Source organism: Artemia franciscana, chromosome 2 (genome assembly GCF_032884065.1).
Source record: "Artemia franciscana chromosome 2, ASM3288406v1, whole genome shotgun sequence".
NCBI classification, from domain to species: domain Eukaryota; kingdom Metazoa; phylum Arthropoda; class Branchiopoda; order Anostraca; family Artemiidae; genus Artemia; species Artemia franciscana.
This window is the reverse complement of record NC_088864.1, coordinates 53,861,510-53,881,594: the sequence shown is the minus strand read 5'-3', so window position 1 is coordinate 53,881,594 and position 20,085 is coordinate 53,861,510. Positions and strand designations below refer to the sequence as shown.

Sequence of the window (20,085 nt, the reverse complement as noted above, 5' to 3'; positions counted from 1 at the left end):
GCCTGATTTCCGAGAATTCCTTGGCATGCGTTATCTGATATTGTGAAATCATTCATATTGTCGGTGAAGCAATACAATAGTTCTGTGACAGTCCTCAAGTTCGTTTTTGTAATGCAATGGGTCCTGAGCACTGATTATTGATTATCCATTATTCACAATTGATTATTGGTTATTGAGTATCAGTTATTGAATATTGACTATCTACTATTAATTATTGAATATCGATTATTGATTATAGACTTTTTTGTTATTTTTTTTTAACCTAAAATTTTTGGGATTTAGAATTTTGTATGACTCAAAAATTTTTGGAACTTAGAATTATTTTTGGACTTGGAATTTTTTCAACTTAGATGATGATACATGCTAGAAAGAAGCTTGAATCATGGAATATACCCTGAGCATCAAAAGTTAATAAAAAAACACACTTTTGTATAGAACAAACTCAGCTACTTGTAAATTCCAATTCATTCAATGATGAATCAGTATCAAAAATTAAAAAAAGAAACACTTTTAATAGAACAAACTCAACTACTCGGTAAATTCCAAATCTTTTAATTGGTGACTGAATATCAAAAATTAATAAAAATTACTTTTGCATAGAAAAACCTCAGCTACTTGGTAAATTCTAAGTCTTTTAATTGTTAACTGAGTATCAAATATTAAGAAAAACACTTTTGCATAGAAAGAACTCAGCTACATGGTAAATTCCAAGCCTTTTGATTGGTGACTGAGTATCAAAAATTAATAAAAAAAAACACCTTTGAGTAGAACAAAATCAGTTACTTGGTAATTTTCTGGTCTTTTAATTTGTGATAGAGTATCAAAAATTGATAAAAGGCAATTTTGCATAGAACAAACTCAGCTAGATGGTAAATTCCAAGTCTTTTAATTGATGAGCGAGTATAAAAAATTAAATTAAAAAAGTACTTTTGTATAGAAAAAACTCAGCTACTTGGTAAATTCCGTGTCTTTTGATTGGTGACTGAGTATCAAAAATTAATAAAAAAACATTTTGGCATAGAACAAACTCAACTACTTGGTAAATTCAAAATCTTTTAATTGGTGACTGAGTACCAAAAGAACAAAAAATATTTTTTGAACTTAGATGATGTTACATGCTAGAAAGAAGCTTGAATCATGGAATATTCCCTGAGTATCAAAAAAATGTAAAAAAAAGCACTTTTGTATCGAACGAACTCAGCTACATGGTACATTCCAAGTCATTTAGTTGGTGACTGAGTATCTAAAATTAATAAAAAAAAATCACTTGTGTCTAGAACAAACTCAGCTTCTTGGTAAATTCCCAGTCTTTTAGTTGGTGACTGAGTAGCTATCGAAAATTATCAGAAAAATTAAAAAGTAATAAAAAGTATCAAAATATGAGCCAAAAAACTACTTTTGCATAGAACAAACTCAACTACCTGGTAAATTCCAAGTCTTTGAATTGGTGACTGAGTTTTAAAAATTAATAAAAAGCACTTTCGCATAGCTTCTTGGTTAGATTAGCATGGCAAGCCACGCTAACCTAGCCTAAACAAACCTAACCTAAAAGCAGTTACTTAATATATCCTAACCTGAACTAATCAAGAACTCTAAAGTGGCAAGACTTCACAAGATTTTTTATTTTTTTTTATTTATGCATTTTAAATTGACTCTCACACTCCTGATTACAAAAGAACTAACACACAAAATAAACCTGTTTACCTTTAACAAAGAAAAGAAAATATTGACGAGAATGCATATACCACTTTCATTTCTCATTCAGTCACCAATTAAAAGACTTAGAATTTACCAAGTAGTTGAGTTTGTTCAATGCAAAATGCTTTTTATTAATTTTTGATAGTCAGTCATCCATTAAAAGAGTTGGAATTTACAAAGTAGCTGAGTTTGTTCTGTCAAAAGTCCTTTTTTATTAGTTTTTGATACTCAGTTACCAATTAAAAGACTTGGATTTACCCAGTAGCCAAGTTTGTAGCTAAGTAGCCAGTAGCTAAGTTTAAGTTGAAGTCCAAGAAAATTCCAAATCCCAAAAATTCTAGGCTCCTAAAAAATATAAAAATCAATAATAGATAAACAATAATCGATAATCAATAATCAATAGTCGATAGTCAATTACCAAAAACTAATAATCAATTATGAATAATTTATAATCAATAATCAATATTTATAATCAATAATCAGTGCTCAGGACCATTAGCATGTAACATCATCTAAGTTGAAGAAAATTCTAGTGCATTCGGGGGGATGGGATACCTATGCGCTCGCAGTAATGGGGGTACTGGCATCCCTTAGTTACAGGGGTACTGGCCTCCTGTAGTTAGAGGGGTATTGGCCAACTGTAGTTAGACGGGTACTGGCCTCCTATATCCAATAGGGCGCTGGCCTCCTGTAGTTACAGGGGTACTGGCCTCCTGTATCCAAGAGGGGATAGTACTTTTGTCTACAGTAGCTTGACAAAAAACTTAGTTTGATAATTACGATAATCAGAGCGTCTTTTTATAGGTTATCTTATATTAGAGGGAAATATGAGCATTGAGGAATTATAAGATGGGGTAAATTAATAGACATTGAATGCAAAGTAATATTTCAGCAAGCACCTTTTTGGCCATTATCATACTTAAAATATCGTAATATAATTATCACGGTATCTTTCCAAATAGGAAATATTACAGGGACAAAAACGGTGTAGTATAGAGGTAAATATTTTGGTGACGAATAATAAATAATATTATGTCAGAAGTCAATTTCCAAATATCCATGCTAAAATTATACTGGTATAATTACTAGGGGGGCATCTTTCTTGGGTAAAAAACACTGCAAGGGATTTTTGGTATCAAATACTGATTAATACTTCATCAGCCACCGTCTGGCTCATCAGAAGCCAGAGTCAGCACTTAAAATTCAATAATACAAATTTTCCTGACATATAAGCATGGAATTTTTCTCATAAATTTTTAAAGATATTAAGTTTTAAGTTATAAAGTCGATTTCTGTCCGCTGCTCGCTTTTCAGCGTTAGATTTTGGGCATTCATCAAAGATAGTCTCTGATAAAAAGAGAAAATTGTTTTTTTTTGTTTTTTTTTTAATTCAGAAGCAGAATTTTTATTCCACTTTCTTAATTGTTCAACTCTACTGTAAACACCCAGGTAAAGTGAAATATCTTTAGTACTTCTGGCTATTGGACTCCCAATCGTAACTACATGATATTTTACAACGCAAAATGAGTGTAGTCAAGGAACCAAAATTTGTTGCTGTAATATTATTTTATAAGTTCTACAGTGCATCTCTAATCATTGTACTCAAATCGAAAGGGATGTTTAACGTCTTCACAATTCTGGAGAAGTACTAAAGTTAAGTTCTACAGCTTTCTACGGGAACAACTTTTCTCCAACCATTGAAACGATATACATATATATATATATATATATATATATATATATATATATATATATATATATATATATATATATATATATATATATATATATATATATATGCATCTTAACGATGCGGATTCGTTATGTTATACAGTTCACACAATTATTAGTTAGTTTTTAGATAAAAGTATCGAAACCTTATTTGTTATCAGAACTTAAAATATCAAAGATTAATTTTTAATTGTAAAATTAGCCTCACGTTCAATAAGTTAATTACAATTTATTTTTAGCTTTCAATAGACAATTGTAATTATTGAATTGCGTTCAAAAGCGCTTATCAAAACCTATTACATTAATTGATATAAGATACTATTTATTTTCAAAAGGCTATCACAAGCTCTAATGGAGTCAAATTCGCTACATATGCCCAAAAAGAAAAAGCAAAACAAAGAAACAATCAATACACCAGGACAAAAGTAGAAGATACACCAATTAAGCATAAAAATGGTCAATAAAATTTAACGCAAAAGAAAAAAATCCAAGTCAAGAACTAAAATGAACTTTATGCGATTAATGGCAAAAACAGAAACAGAAAGGGTGGGGGATAAAACAAAATCACAGGCTAGAAGAAAAACATTACCGAATTCATATTCTAAGTCCAATACTGTAAAATCAAAAAAACACTTAAAATCAAGTCAAATTAACAGTCAAAATGAAATATTTACAATTAAAGAATTAAAGGATGAGTTAATTTCGGTGCAGGACATAGTTCATGAATTATTAAGGCGTCCCAGAATAAAGGGGATAAACTTTTTTTGGAACCTCTCATCAACGGTATGGATCGATGAATACGTTGGAACTGCCGAGGAAGCTAAGCAGGGGAGTCGGGGTCTAATTGGGTCATTAAAATCGGGAAAGATATCCTCAGTACGAGGATTAGATATTGCACCTTACAGACCTTAGGGTTTCAAGCTGTTATCAAAATTTCCAGAACGTTTGATTTCGTAATTTACTTTTACTGTTTAGGTAAATATAAATAGTGTTTATCATTATTCCATATGCTTTGAACTTGAGCGAAAGTATTTTTTCACCAGTCAGTATTTTTTTTCAATGCTCACTTTTTATTTTCACTTACAAAGGTGACCGGGACGGGCGACCTCCAAGAGAGGGATTTTAAGCACACGGTGAGATTGCACCCTGCTCATGTTCCAAATCGTATCCTCTCCAAAAATGAAATAAAAAGCCGATGATGCGCATGCCACCTTATAAAGGCGGTGTCAACAGAAGTTTACACTAAGGATATAGATGAAAGCATTAGCTTTCAAGTGAGCTTTTGGGTAGCTTTTGACAATGTTTTGGTAGCCCGCCAGTGCTGGAAAAACAAAAAGAATAAAAAAGATATATCGGCGTTTCAAGCTCGTTAAAAAAAAATTAACTTTGAAATTAAGGTAACCATAGATAACAGTTGTTAGTCCGAGATCGAAGTTAAAAGAATATTTATCTTTAGGCAGATTTGTTTCCAAAACTTTTTTTAACATAAGGAGTGGGGAAGGAGAGTATATAACACTATCATTTAAGGGTTTTCGCAATTGGAGATTATAATGGTACACTTTTTATGCTTTCCAGCTTTTCGAATTCAGAAATGGCCCAAGAAAGTGTCATTTTAATGTCATATACTACTTTAAAATGGTGTTATTGAGGCAAATTTTCAAGAAGCACGTAGATATATGAGGAGCGATTAAGCATCTCTCTACGACGTTATAGTAGCCTGCTAATTCTGCTAGTTAGTAGACGAGTTATGTAACTTACTAAGGGAACTGGGAGGGGAAGTATACATGAAGTGGGATTTTAAGCTTTCATTGAAGGGTTCTCCACCATAGATATCATAGCTGTACCTTTTGTCAGCTTACAACCTTTTCCATTGGAGAAATGGCACCAGGAAGTGCCATTTTAATGCTATATGGTACTTATAGATGCCGTTATCGAGACAAATTTATGAAAAGCATTTAGACATGGATAGTAGCTTTTAAATGAGCCATTAAACATCTCTTTTCGGTATCGTAAAAGCCTGCTAGCCATGGTAAAAAAAAGAAAAAAAAGGAGACATCAGTGCTACCCATGTGCAAAAAAAATGATTTTCCTTGCTATTCATCTATCGGGCGTAGAAATACGTTTCAAATACAAGATTATCGAGCCCCTCCCCTAATAAGAAACTGGTTTTGGCGAACTTCAGCTCACTAAGTTTATAACCGATTCTATATCTAGCATGAGCGTTTTTTTTTTTTTTTTTTTTTTAAGTACAAGTTTTATGCAAAATTTAGTAAAATTGGTAAAGCACAACTTTTCAACTTCAACTTATCTCGAATAATCAGAAAAAAACTAGTATCTTCACCTAAACTATTTATTAGTAATAAAATTTATATTGATATTAAACATAACAATTTCAATCAACATATTTTATCCAATTTTATATGCTAGTTACAGCTTTATAAATACAAAAGAAAGTTCATTGCGGAATATATCAAGGGTATAATTCTTTCCGATCATAAGAAAATAAGAAAAGAAAAAGAAAATTTTGAAATGTCAAGTGGTGAATGTGGTTCCAAGTACACTCCAATGTAGGTGACCTTGTGCAGGTAGTATAGGTGACCTTCAATTCTTGTGTCACCTTTGTATCAAAAAGAGTCGCTAATATGTGTTGTATCGGATATATTTATGTTTAGTACTTAGCAGAGCTTAAAAACTTAGGACTATCCCCAGGCTTAAACAGTTGTATTAGAAAAGTACGGCACCAAAGAAAAAAAAATTAATGCATAGCTTATTTGGAATTACACTTATAAGTCAACCTAACATTCAGTGGAAATGCCATCTGCAGGAAGGTCATTGGGGTCCACCTCACTTCCATATCTCAAGGACTCCTATCTTGTCATATAGATAATTATTTATTATAAATTATGCAATAGGGTTTTTCTACTCTCTTACCCCTTGAGCAGAGCTGTTCCTAGGGTTGTTGGGACCCGGGGTAAAATGAGTTACAGCGCCCCCTTCTAACTCAAATATAAGCACAAAAGCCGAATTAAAGTGAAAAACTTGATCAGAGTGGACAATCCCCAGCTAAGACACCCCCTCCCAGCCACGGTTCTCAGGTCAGCTTGTCAAGGTCACTCCCCTTGAACAGCTCTGCCCTTGTGTGTAGATTCTTGGGTTTTGCTCTCACCAAAATGACAATTCGGTTCCCATTAGATAGCCTACTACCTGTATTCTAGAAAATCTAGTGGGGTCTTTGAGGGAAAGTTAGTATCTTTAAAATATTATAATTTTTTATTAGTGTCCAAGCAAAACCAAATTTAATTCATTAAGTAGATACGATTTGTAGCCTAATAGTTTGAAAAGTCTTACACAAGAGAATTGGTGAATCCTATCATGTTCTGTTTTTTACAAATATAAAAGTTGTCAAGACAAATAGAAAGAAGAAAACTACTAATAATAATGTGCCTTGCGCTAATATAAAATAGTCAATGATAAATTGGCCTTGGTTCAATAACCACTGCGCATAGGAATTGAATCCCGGCTAAGAGATGGAAAACGGAAACTTGTCCAGGAAAAAAGTGGGCGTCATCACCTTTTCATGACGACATGTTGTTCGAGCGGAAAATTTAATAGCTTGAAGAAAAGACTAAAACCATTGCGCAAATACGCGAAAGTCGTGACCCAGAATAAAATTGGACCCGTCACGAAAATGTAAGGGGCAAGCATTATTTAAGATTTTTTTTTGCTGAAAATATAATTTTTTTTTCTCAAAATCTAAAGGAAAAGAAATTACTATTTTTCCACATATCGCTAATAAATTCTGGTATTTATGTGTTATAACTACCACACACAAGAAGTGAAGTTGGGTTAATCATAATGAAATATACGAAAATATGACGAAAATACAATACCTTAGTAACAAAATTATGGGAACTACAGCAGAAGATTATGGAAAGCAGGCCACCCAGAACTCTTTGTATTAAATACCTAACCACCCCTATATGTTAAATATCAATTAAAATATAGCTACCTCCATAGTACTTTATCTTGCTCAAGCTAAGCTGATTATCTCCGATTGGACACAGAAAAGTGGTTTCATTATCAATCCAGTTAAAAGTGTGGTCGCTATAGAACGTAAGTACCCTGCCCAAAAATGGAGATTATTCATAGCAAAAAGGCGTTGTCAGTTCTTACCCCACCACTCTCCATTCAGCAGCGTCATCTCGTCAAAATCCTGGGGGGAAAAGTTGGAGCCAAGTTTCCCAAATCAATTGAAAATGACAGTAAACAATGAAAAATGAGCCATATAGTACCATAAAGGTAAAGGTATACTCAAGAAACCTGACTCGTTTCTGTCGATGCTTAAATTACGCACGCTTATCTTAGTTTTGAAATGATTTCTGAAGAAACTAAGTTTCAGGTGGGGATTGGGAACTGGGGTCTGGGGGGCGGCAAACCAGGTTCTGGCAGGAGCAGTCACCCTGGCCCATAGAAAATGTCACCTGTCTCTATTCACCATTACAACCAGCCATAGGTTGTTGCAAATTATTATATATTGTATTTTTTTATAATTTATTTTTTTATTTATATTATATATATAATTATTATATTGTATTTTGAATTACAATTTGCAAATTATTATATATCCTTTGTATTTTGAATTACAATTATTTTGCATCGTTGTCTTTTGTGTTTGTCTGTTTTTAAGTACAGCGTGCTGTATTATAAGTTTATATATGATTGAATTACACGAACTTTGAGCATTGTACAAGGATTAAACATTTTTCGTAGGATTTTACCGTTTATTTTGCGAAGGAATTATGAAAAGCAGGCCGCCCAGACCACATTATATTAAACACGTAATCATCTATATATATATATATATATATATATATATATATATATATATATATATATATATTAAATATTTAACTAAAATATACCAGCATAGTATTTTATCTTGCTCAGGCTAAGCTGACTACATCCGAGTGAACACAGAAAACCGGTTTCATTACAGATCATAAACAAAATGTGATCGCCATGCCACGTAAGTATCTAAATTCTTATTAAAAAGAAGTGTTTTTTTTAATCTAGGGAAACGGTTGCCCCAGTACGTCCCCCATCCCTCGGAATTGAAAACATTTTCTTGCTGGTACAAGTACGAGAAACTAGTTTCATGTTTCTCATGGTCTTTGACTGTAAAAGTCCCCAGAATGGAATATATTCACATTTTCAGAAGACCAATTTTTTGGAAATGGAGGAGCAAATCAGAAGGGATAAATCTTGCGAATTGTATGAGAAACATGGTAATTGTGAGAAAAGACGGCACAAAGTTTCATTTTTCCAAAGAGGGTAAGAACTCAGATTACCCCTTCAATTTTATTTCCAAATTGCCTACAATCTTCAATGCTCTTAGAATTGAGCCCTAGCCCCTTCCCCCCTAACAGCGTCAAGGATTGGTTCACGATGCTAAATAGAGCCAATCTATAAAGAAGAATCAACAAACTTTTATGTATTGCTGAGGGCTATATGGCCCCATCACAAAGGGGAGGAAGATAGCGCCAGTACTGATTATGGAGCACAGGCGCATACTTTTGGACATAAAACTGAATGTGTTTGTTTCCTATCTGATTTCTGACCTAGGCCTATAAGCAAACTTAACCGGGAAACGGATAACAATCTAAGAAATTCAGGGTCTTCCTAGGTTAAGTCTTAACGGTTGAAAACTAAAGTTTTCGTATATTAAGAACAATCCAAGCACATATTCTATAGCTTTGGATTGTATAAACATATATGATATTAAAATTCTACTCACTTTCACGTAAAAAAGCTGCAGCAGCTTATTATTCAACTGACAAAATCGCCTTTGTTGCGTCACACACAAAAAAAAAAAAAATATATAATTACTGTCTATTAGCCTGTCCAAGCCTAATACTAGTGATGATTCCTGTTTCTTACATATTCTGTCGCAAGAGAGAAAAAAAAAGGTGAAAACCAGTTCTCATTTAGTATTAAAGAGATTCCGAACGTGGCGTCAGAGAAATTTGATTGGTTTAAATTATCACACCTTTATAAGATTAAATAAAAAAGTTTTTTTAAGCTTCAGCTGAAAGTAAGGAGCAACATAAAACGAACCGAAATCACTCCGTATATGAGAAGTTGCCTGCACAGTACCTTGCTCTTTACGCTAAAGCCTTTACTACTTTTAGCAAGAGCTAAGAATTTATATGGCACTTGTGACGAGGCAAGAAGAGCTAAGAGCCAAGAGCTCATATGGTATGAGCTCTAACAAAATTCTAAGAATCAATAGATTGATTTAAAAGGAAAATCAGAGGCTTAATGCCGGTCAGGATTTAAAATAAGAGCTCTGAGTCACGATGTCCTTCTAAATATCAAAATTCATTAAGATCCGATCACCCACTCGTAAGTTATAAACACCTCATTTTTTCTAATTTTTCCTCTCCCTTTAGCCCCCCAAATGGTCGAATCTGGGAAAACGACTTTATCAAGTCAATTTGTGCAGTTCCCTGACACGCCTACCAATTTTCATCGTCCTAGCACGTCCAGAAGCACCAAACTCGCCAAATCACTTAACCCCTCCCCCCAACTCCCCCAAAGAGAGCGAATCCGGTACGGTTACGTCAATCACGTATCAAGGACATTTGCTTATTCTATCCGCAAAACTTCAACCCGATTCCTCCACTCCAAGTGTTTTCCAAGATTTCCCCCTCCAATTCCCCCCGATGTCAAAAGATCTGGTCGGGATTTGAAACAAGAGCTATGAGACATGAATTCCTTCTAAATATCAAATTTCATTAAGATCCGATCACCTATTCGTAAGATAAAAATACCCCAATTTTCACGTTTTCCAAGAATTCCGGTTTCCCCCTCCAACTCCCCCCAATGTCACAGGATATGGCCAGAATTTAAAATTAGAGCATTAAAGCACAAGATCATTCTAAATTTTATTAAGATCTGGTCACCCTTTCGTAAGTTACAAATACCTCATTTTTCCAAATTACCCCTCCCCCACTCCTCCAAAGAGAGCATATCCGGTCCGGTTATGTCAGTCACGTATCTTAGACAGGTTTTTATTCTTCCCATCCAGTTTCATCCTGATCTCTCCGCTTCAAGTATGTTCTAAGATTTCCGCTCCCCCCCCCCAATGACGCTAGATACGGTTGAGATTTAAAATAAGAGATTCGAGTTTCGAGGTCTTTCTAAATATGAAGTTTCATGAAGATCTGATCACTCCTTCGTAACTTAAAAATACGTCATTTTTTTCTAATTTTTCAGAATTACCCCCCCCCCCCAATAGAGTGGATCCATTCCAATTATATAAATCACGTATCTAAGACTTCTGCTTATTTTTCCCACCAAGTTTCATCCCGATCCCTCCAATCTAAGCGTTTTCCGTGATTTTAGGTTCCCTCATCCAAAACTCCCCCCAATGTCACCAAATCCGATCGGGATTTAAATTGAAAGCTTTGAGACACGATATCCTTCTAAATATCAAATTTCATTGAGATCCAATCACCCGTTCGTAAGTTAAAAATACCTCATTTTTTTCTATTTTTTCCGAATTAACGGCCCCCCCACTCCCCCCCAGATGGTCAAATCAAGAAAAAGACTATTTCTAATTTAATCTGGTCCGGTCCCTGATATGCCTGCCAAATTTCATCGTCCTAGCTTACCTGGAAGTGCCTAAAGTAGCAAAACCGGGACCGACAGACAGACCGTCAGATCGACAGAATTTGTGACTGCTATATTTCACTTGGTTAATACCAAGTGCCATAAAAAAAGCTTTCTATTCTAATAAGACGGCGCCAGTGTTTCAGTTGCCGCTCTTAAAAATTAAGATCAACTGTCAAACTTGAAACTTCTCTGGTAAAGACTCTAAAACTTCTCTCTACACTTTTTAGGGTTCTCTGGTATGCCGAATCTGTATATTTGTGTATTTCATTAGGATTCCTTGAATTTCAGGGGGCGTCTCCCCTATTTGAAAAATCAGGCAAGTTTTCTCAGGCTCGTAACTTTTGATAGGTAAAACTAAACTTGTATATTTGGAATTAGCATAATAAGCTGATTCTTTTGATCTGTTTCGTTTACTTTCAGTTTCGGTTACTATTGAGTCAAGTCGCTCCTTACTTACAGTTCGTTACCACGAACTGTTTCATCAATCAAAAACTAAATCATTAAAAATAAGTTGAGCTCATACGCGCCACACTATGGTGGCTAAAATGATCCCGTATATTGGCAATACTATTGCCAATAACAGCCTGGTAATGATATTAGTAAAACATGATAGCCGTCCACGACAATAGATGAATGGCTGAAAAACGTTGCCAGAGCTGCACCTGTTAGATCGATTCAGAAGTAAATCAGGACAGAATATGGCCTGGCTCTCAGGCCATATTATTTTGGTAGCTCAGGAGGGAGGGCTCAGGTCTACCCTGTAGTTCCCAAAATTTCTGCATTATATCCTTTGACATTGTCGAAACCCTATAGGCAATTGTGTATTCTCCAGATGAGCCCCTGTGTTGGGTGGTCGCCTCTGAATTATTTGTCTTTTTTATTGTTTTTAATATTTGGTAAATGACGACTTATACTTGCTTACGACACGACTGCCTGTCCATGGGTTATTCTTTATGGTTGATTGTGTATGGCTATGCTGTTTGACCTATGTAATTGGATGGATGAGTAGGGTTAAGGCCTCATTCAAGTACTGATCTATATTAATTACTAAAGCAGGAAAACAGTCTTCCTTTCTCCTTTTCTCTTTCTTTTTTGTTTATACGTTTTTTTTGTTTTTTTTTTTTTATACTGTGTGTTTACTTTTGTGTTTGTTCTGCTGCATTGGTGATTTCTTTTTTCATTATAACACTCCGAAACGGTATCAGCTTGTAAAGAACCAGGCACATTGCTTTTTTTTCACTTTCAATTTGGATTTAAATTTTTAAATCCCAGGCCATACTCTTTTGGTAGCTCAGGAGGGAGGGCTCAGGTCTACCCTGCAGTTCCCGCAATTTCTGTATTATATCCATTGACATTTTCTTAATATAACATTCTTTGGCACGGCATCAGCTTGTAAAGAACGAGGCACATTGCTTTTTTTTCATTTTCAATTTGAATTCTAAATTTTTGAGTGTTAGAATGAATATCAATGAAAATTATAGTTCCTGTAACCTGCGTTGCATTTACAATCTAGTGCTTAATGCACCCTTCGTCAACGAAAGCATTTTTTGGGGGAAAAATTCTTAAAATTTGAAGTGTTTTTTTTTTATGGATGTTATCTTTGTATTGATCATTCTAGATTACTGGTTAGTCCCTCTGAATTTTGTTATCCTGTTTTATTTCTTTCATAAGTGTTTAAATTTTTCCAAGGTTTTTTCTTCAATCTCATAAATCAAACCCCTTTTTATGGATAGTTGACTTTGTGTTGATCACCCCAAATTGGCAGAAATGTTTAATCTCTGAATTTTGACTTTCTTTTTCTTGTTGAATTATTTTCTAAATGTTTATTTTCCAACTGAACAGTCTTGATTGATGCTAAAATTGAATATAATTCCAAAAAGGAACTGTTTATAGGACAGTCATTAAAAATGGAGTAGTCTCTGTTCCTTAAATTTCACTTTCCAGGGATAATAAATTTCACTAGTTTTTGGAAGAAAGAAATAACAAGAGCTAAGAGCTCATATGGCACTTGTGACGAGGCAAGAAGAGCTGAGAGCCAACAGCTCATATGGTATGAGCTCTAACAAAATTCTAAGAATCAATAGATTGATTTAAAAGGAAAACCAGAGGCTTAATGCCGGTCAGGATTTAAAATAAGAGCTCTGAGTCACGATGTCCTTCTAAATATCAAAATTCATTAAGATCCGATCGCCCACTCGTAAGTTATAAATACCTCATTTTTTCTAATTTTTCCTCTCGCTTTAGCCCCCCAGATGGTCGAATCTGAAAAAATGACTTTACCAAGTCAATTTGTGCAGCTCCCTGACACGCCTACAAATTTCCATCGTCCTAGCACGTCCAGAATCACCAAACCCGCCAAATCACTGAATCCCTCCCCCCAACTCCCCCAAAGAAAGCGAATCCAGTACGGTTACGTCAATCACGTATCAAGGACACTTGCTTATTCTATCCACCAAGCTTCATCCCGATTCCTCCACTCCAAGCGTTTTCCAAGATTTCCCCCTACAGCTCCCCCCAATGTATACAGATCTGGTCGGAATTTGACATAGGAGCTCTGAGACATAAATTCCTTCTAAATATCACATTTCATTCAGATCCGGTCACCCGTTCGTAAGTTAAAAATACCTCAATTTTTATAATTTCTCAAAATTAACACACACCTCCTAGCTCCTCCAAAGAGAACGGATCCGTTCTAATTATACCAATCACGTATCTAGAACTTGTGCTTATTCCTCCCATCAAGTTTCATCCCGATCTCTCCACTATAAGCGTTTTCCTGATTCCTTCAAGATTTCTGTTTCCCTCCTCCGAACCCCTATGTCCCCAGATCCAATTTGAGTCGAAAATGGAGAATCTGTGACATAAAATCCTTCTATGTATATCAAGTTTTATTAAGATCCGATCACCTATTCGTAAGATAAAAATACCCCAATTTTCAAGTTTTCCGAGAATTCCGGTTCCCCCTTCCAACTCCCCCCAATGTCACAGAATCTGGTCGGAATTTAAAATTAAAGCTTTAAAGCACAATATCCTTCTAAATATCTAATTTCATTAAGATCTGGTCACCCGTTCGTAAGTTACAAAATACCTCATTTTTCCGAATTACCCCCCCCCCAAACTCCACCAAAGAGAGCAGATCCGGTCTGATTATGTCAGTCACGTATCTTAGACAGGTTTTTATTCTTCCCATCCAGTTTCAACCTGACCTCTCCACTTTAAGTATTTTCTAAGATTTCCGGTCCCCCCAAACTACCCCCCCCCCCCAATGACGCTGGATCCGGTTGATAATTTAAAATAAGAGATTTGAATTACGAGGTCCTTCTAAATATGAAGTTTCATGAAGATCCGATCACTCCTTCGTAAGTTAAAAATAGTTTTTTTTTCTAATTTTTCAGAATTAACCCTCCCCCCAATAGACCGGACCCGTTCCAATTATGTCAATCACGTCTCCAAGACGTCTGCTTATTTTTCCCACCAATTTTTATCCCGATCCCTCCACTCTAAGCGTTTTCCGTGATTTTAGGCCCCCCCCCCAAGATAAAAATCCCCCCAATGTAACCAGATCCGGTCGGGATTTAAAATAAGAGCTTTGAGACACGATATCCTTCTATATATCAAATTTCAATGAGATCCGATCACCCATTCGTAAGTTAAAAATACCTCATTTTTTCTAATTTTTCAGAATTAACCCCCCCCCCCTCCCCCAACTACCCCAAAGAGAGCGGATCCGTTCAGGTTATGTCAATCATGTGTCTAGGACTTGTGCTTATTTTTACCACCAAGTTTCATTCCGATCCCTCCACTCTAAGTGTTTTCCAAGATTTTAGGTTTCCCCCTCCCAACTCCACCCAATGTCACCAGATCCGGTCGGGATTTAAAATAACAGCTCTGAGACACGATATCCTTCCAAACATCAAATTTCATTAAGATCTGATCAACAGTTTGTAAGTTAAAAATACTTCATTTTTTCTATTTTTTTCGAATTAACCGGTCCCCCACTCCCCCACCCCAGATGGTCAAATCGCGAAAACGACTGTTTTTAATTTAATCTGGTCCAGTCCCTGATACGCCTGCCAAATTTCATCGTCCTGGCTTACCTGGAAGTGCCTAAAGTATCAAAACCGGGACCGACAGACCAACAGACAGGCCGACAGAATTTGCGATTGCTATATGTCACTTGGCTAATACCAAGTGCTATAAAAAGTGGTGGCAATTAAACAAGGAAACTCTTACAGATGGATTGTCTGCTTAACGCATGGCAGAAACAGTGATACATTTTCACATAGGACCTCCCAGACCCCCCCCCCTCCAAACCAATATTCAGAAATTTTCGGATTTAAAAAATTTAGATAAATTCCTCGTTTGTGCTATCGCAGAGAAAAGAAGTAGGGTCGTCATCGTGGTCTTGCTTGGTCTCGACAATGTATTGGAGTCTGAGTCTGAACCTCCTGGGGCCCCTTCTATATCTTCAGGAAGTTAAACCACTGGACCATTTTAATTTTATAAAGTTATTTGGAGTTAAGGGGCTTCCGCAATACTAACGTAATTTTCTATCCCAAGTTGTTAAGTTAACAACTTAACAACTTAACAACGTTGTTAAGTTAACAACCTATTACACTTAACATAAGCTATGTTAAGTGTAACAGTGTTAAGTGTAACAGTGTAATTTTCTATCCCTATGTTAAGTGTTAAGGCTAATGTAAAAATTTCAAAATAATCATTTTAATCGTCTAAAATCGTCACATCATCGCACGTAAACTATTCAAAAATCAAAAATCAATATAGAACGGAGATGGTTATTAAAGCCCTGATCATGCATGAAAGGCTTTCTAAAAGACATTTGCTAATTTACTTTCAAAATTAATTTATTGATCAACCAGAAATTTCATTTCGTTGCTGCTATTGACTTTCGGTTATTGAATTTTCCTTAACATTACATAAACTGGCGTAACGCGAAATCAAAAAGTTCGTGGTAACGAACTGCAGGCTACGTAAGGAGCGATATGGCTCAATAATAACCAAACTCTAAAAATCAGAGTCTAGACATCAATAGATGCATTAAAAGAATCAAATTTTGATGCTTATTCAAAACATGTAAAATTCACCAAATTTAATGACATCAATCAAAAGCTACGAGCCTGAGAAAACTTCCACATTTTTGAAAAATGGGGGAAACACTCACAAAACATCAAGATCTTAATGAAAATCACACCATCAGATTCAACATACCAGAGACCCGTCCTGTAGAGTGTTCAAGCTCCTATATAAAAAATGTGATATTTTTCATTTTTTGCCAGAAGGAAGATCACAGATATGCGTTTATTTGTGTATTGTTTTTTTTTCCAGGGATGATCGACCCAGTGTTCCTAGAATATCTTAAGAGCGCTCAGTCAAACGGAAAATACAAAATTCTAGTGCCCTTTTTAAGTAACCAAAAACATTAGAGGACAGCTAGCCCCCTCCCCCCTACGCTCGTTTTTCCCGAAGTCAACCAATCAAAATTTTTAGTTAGCCACTTTGTTCGTCATAGTCAAAAAAGTATAATAACTATGTCTTTGAGGAGGATTTAACCCCCAACAGTCCCAAGGGGATGGGCTGCAAGCTATGAACCTTGCACATTACATTGTATTGTATTGATATAGGCGCTTCCAGAGAGGATTTTTCTGGTGAAGGGTAGGGGGAGGTTGCGTGGGAGGATCTTTACATGGAGAAATTTTCTTATGGGGGAAGGGAATTTTACATAGAAAGGAGCCGGATTTTTCAGCATTATTAAAAAAAACGATCTGAAATTAAATTAAAAAAAAAACAAGTTTTTTCAACTGGAAGTAAGCAGCAACATGAAAACTTAAAATGAACAGAAACTATTACGTGTATGAGGAGGTTACCCCCTCCTCAATACATCGCTCTTTAAGCTAGTTTTTTTTAGAACTTTTAAAAGAGCTTATTATTTTAAGTATACGACCTTTATGATTAAGGAGTCATTCTTAAAGATTTGGGACAAAATTCGAACTTTAGCGTAAAGAGCGAAATATTATGGAGGGGGTAACCCCTTCATGTACTTAATGATTTCTGTTCGTTTTAAGTTGTAATGCTGTTCCTTACTTTCAGTTGAAAAAACTTGCTTTTGAATTTAATTTCTGATCGTTTTTCAAATAATGCCAGGAAATCTGGCACCCGTTTCATGGAAAATTCCCTTCCACCATGAAAAATTTCTCCATGGAAATATCCTCCCACATAGCCTTATCGTCCCGAAGCCCCCCCCCCATAAAAAATCTCCCTGAAAACGTCCGTATACTTCCCAACAAACAATACTAATGCCTATGTGCAAAACTGCCTATGTGCAAAATTAAATGGGCAAAATTCACAACTTGTAGCCCTTCCCCCGGGATTGTGGAGGATTAAGTCATCCTCAAAGACATATTCATTGGATTGTTCGATTATGCTGAACAAAATGGTTATCTCAAAATTTGGATCGGGTGACTCTGGGAAAGAATGAACGTGGGAGGGGGCCTAGTTGCCCTTTAGTTTTTGGCCACCAAAAAGAGAACTAGAATTTTTAGTTTCCGTTCGACTGAGCCCTCTTGCGACATTCTAGGAACACTGGGTTGATACGATCACCCCAGGGGAAAAACACGTATCCGTGATCTTTCTTCTGGCAATAATTATAAAATTCCACTTTTTGCAGATAGGAGCTTGAAACCTTTACAATAGGGTTTTCTGACACGATCAATCTGATGGTGTAATTTTCATCACTATGTAATGACTTTTAGGGAAAACAAAATGTTATATTAATTTTAGCAGATTTATTCCGTGTATGAAGGTTGCCCCCTCCTCAATACCTTGCTCTTAACGCTAAAGCACTTTTAAAAAAGCTTCCTATTCTAAATAAACGACCCCCGTGTTTCAGTAGACGCTCTAAAAATATTAGACAAACAGTCGAACTTTAGCGTAAAGAGCAAGGTATTGAAGAGGGGATAGCCCTTCATATATGGAGTAATTTCGGTTCGCTTTCCAAATAATGCCGGTAAATATGGCTCATTCTCTATTATAAATACCCCTACCCCCACGGAAAGCTCCTCCTTCAAAATTTCATCCAACGTAAAGTGCACCCCCCCCCCCGTCAAATTCCTTATATACAGTTCTATCATCGCTGAAAACTTAAAAAGGCCGCTAGAACTGTTAATATCTGTTTGAATGCACCCTCTCCCAATATTCTATGACCATTATTTTGATACAATCACACCTGAAAAAAAAATAGAAAATAAACACGCGTCCGTGATCTGTCTTCTGGCAAAAATAGCGAAATTCCACATTTTTGTAGATAGGAGCTTAAAACTTCTACATTAGGGTTCTCTGGTACGCTGAATCTGAAGGTGAGATTTTCATTAAGATTTCAAATCTTATGAGGTACCCCCCCCACAGGTTCAAAAATCGGGCAAATTTCCTCAGGATCGTAACATTTGATGGGTAACACTAAACTTGATGAATCTTATTTATTTGCAATCAGCATAATAAGCTTATTCTTTTGATCTTTGTATTGACATTAAAATTCCGTTTTTCAGAGTTTCGGTTACTATTGAGCCAAGTCACTCCTTACTTAAAGTTTGTTAGCTCGAACTGTTTGAAAACATATAAAATTCCCAATATTTGTAGATGAGAGCGATAAAAAAAAACAAAACAAAAACAGAGTAATAGATTTCCTTGGAGATTTGCTTAGTCAAGTATTATGATAGCATCTTACCTGTCATATTTACATTTCAAGCCCCATTCATAACAAAGTTCTACTTTAGGGGCTAGAAGATGGGAAGAGGTCTCATCAGAATGGAAACCAAAAGTTCTAGTGCCGTTTTTAAGTGAGGAAAACATTAAAGGGCAGTTAGCCCCCCTCCTACGACCTTTTTACACAAATTCACCTGATCAAAATTTTGAAATAGCCATTTTGTTCAGCATAGTTGAAAGGTCCAGTAACTATGACTTTGGGGATAACTTGACTCCAAAGCCCCTGGGGAAAGAGCTACAATTTACGAAATTTACCCATTTCTTATAATGCTGTTACAAACAACTCGTGGTAGAACTGTAAGTAAGGAGTGACTCGACTCAATAGTTACTGAAACTCTAAAAAACAGAATTTCTAGAACATATAGATACACCAAAAGAATTGACTTTTTATGCTGATTTAAAATATATAAGATTCATTAAGTTCAGCGTTACCCACCAAATGCAACAAGTCTAAGAACAAGAACTAAGAGCTCATATGGCACTTGTGACGAGGCATGAAGAGCTAAGAGCCAAGAGATCATACGTTATGAGCTCTAACAAAATTCTATGAATCAATAGATTGATTTAAAAGGAATATAAGAGGCTTAATGCCGATCAGGACTTAAAATAAGAGCTCTGAGTCACAATGTCCTTCTAAATATCAATGATCTAAATATCACGATGTCCTTCTAAAGATCCGATCACTCAGTCGTATGTTATAAATACCTAATTTTTTCTATTTTTTCGTCTCCCTTTAGCCCCCCAGATGCTCCAATCTGGGAAAACGACTTTACCAAGTCAATTTGTGCAGCTTCCTGACACGCCTACCAATTTTCATCGTCCTAGCACGTCCAGAAGCACCAAACTCGCCAAATCACCGAACCCTTTACCCCAACTCCCCCAAAGAGAAAGAATCCAGTACGGTTCCGTCAATAACGTATCAAGGACATTTGCTTATTCTATCCACCAAGCTTCATCCCGATTCCTCCACTCCAAGTGTTTTCCAAGATTTTCCCCTCCAACTCCCCCCCCCATATCAAAAGATCTGGTCGGGATTTGAAATAAAAGCTCTGAGATATGGATTCCTTCTAAATATCAAATTTCATTAAGATCTGGTCACCCTTTCGTAAGTTACAAAAACCTCAATTTTCAAAATTACCCCCTCCCCAGCTCCACCAAAGAGAGCAGATCCGGTCCGGTTATGTCAGTCACGTACCTTAGACA

General features: G+C 35.8%; 1 protein-coding gene across 10 annotated transcripts in view; it reads right to left on the bottom strand.

The window, feature by feature from the left end:
- LOC136043700 (NADP-dependent malic enzyme-like) overlaps positions 1–20,085 on the bottom strand; it is a 170,588-nt gene that overhangs the window by 124,604 nt on the left and 25,899 nt on the right. For 2 of the 10 annotated variants that reach the window (XM_065728649.1, XM_065728627.1), the window contains exon 1: positions 9,224–9,362. The exons of 5 other annotated variants lie outside the window; for them this stretch is intronic. Coding sequence is in view for 2 of the 5 variants with exons in the window: in XM_065728612.1 (XP_065584684.1) it covers positions 6,778–6,803 (26 nt within the window). In the remaining 3 variants the exon portion in view is untranslated. Of the gene's footprint in view, positions 1–6,777; positions 6,938–9,223; positions 9,383–20,085 lie in introns of those variants that run through there. 3 more of the 10 variants (XM_065728612.1, XM_065728605.1, XM_065728641.1) reach the window with 2 other exon arrangements.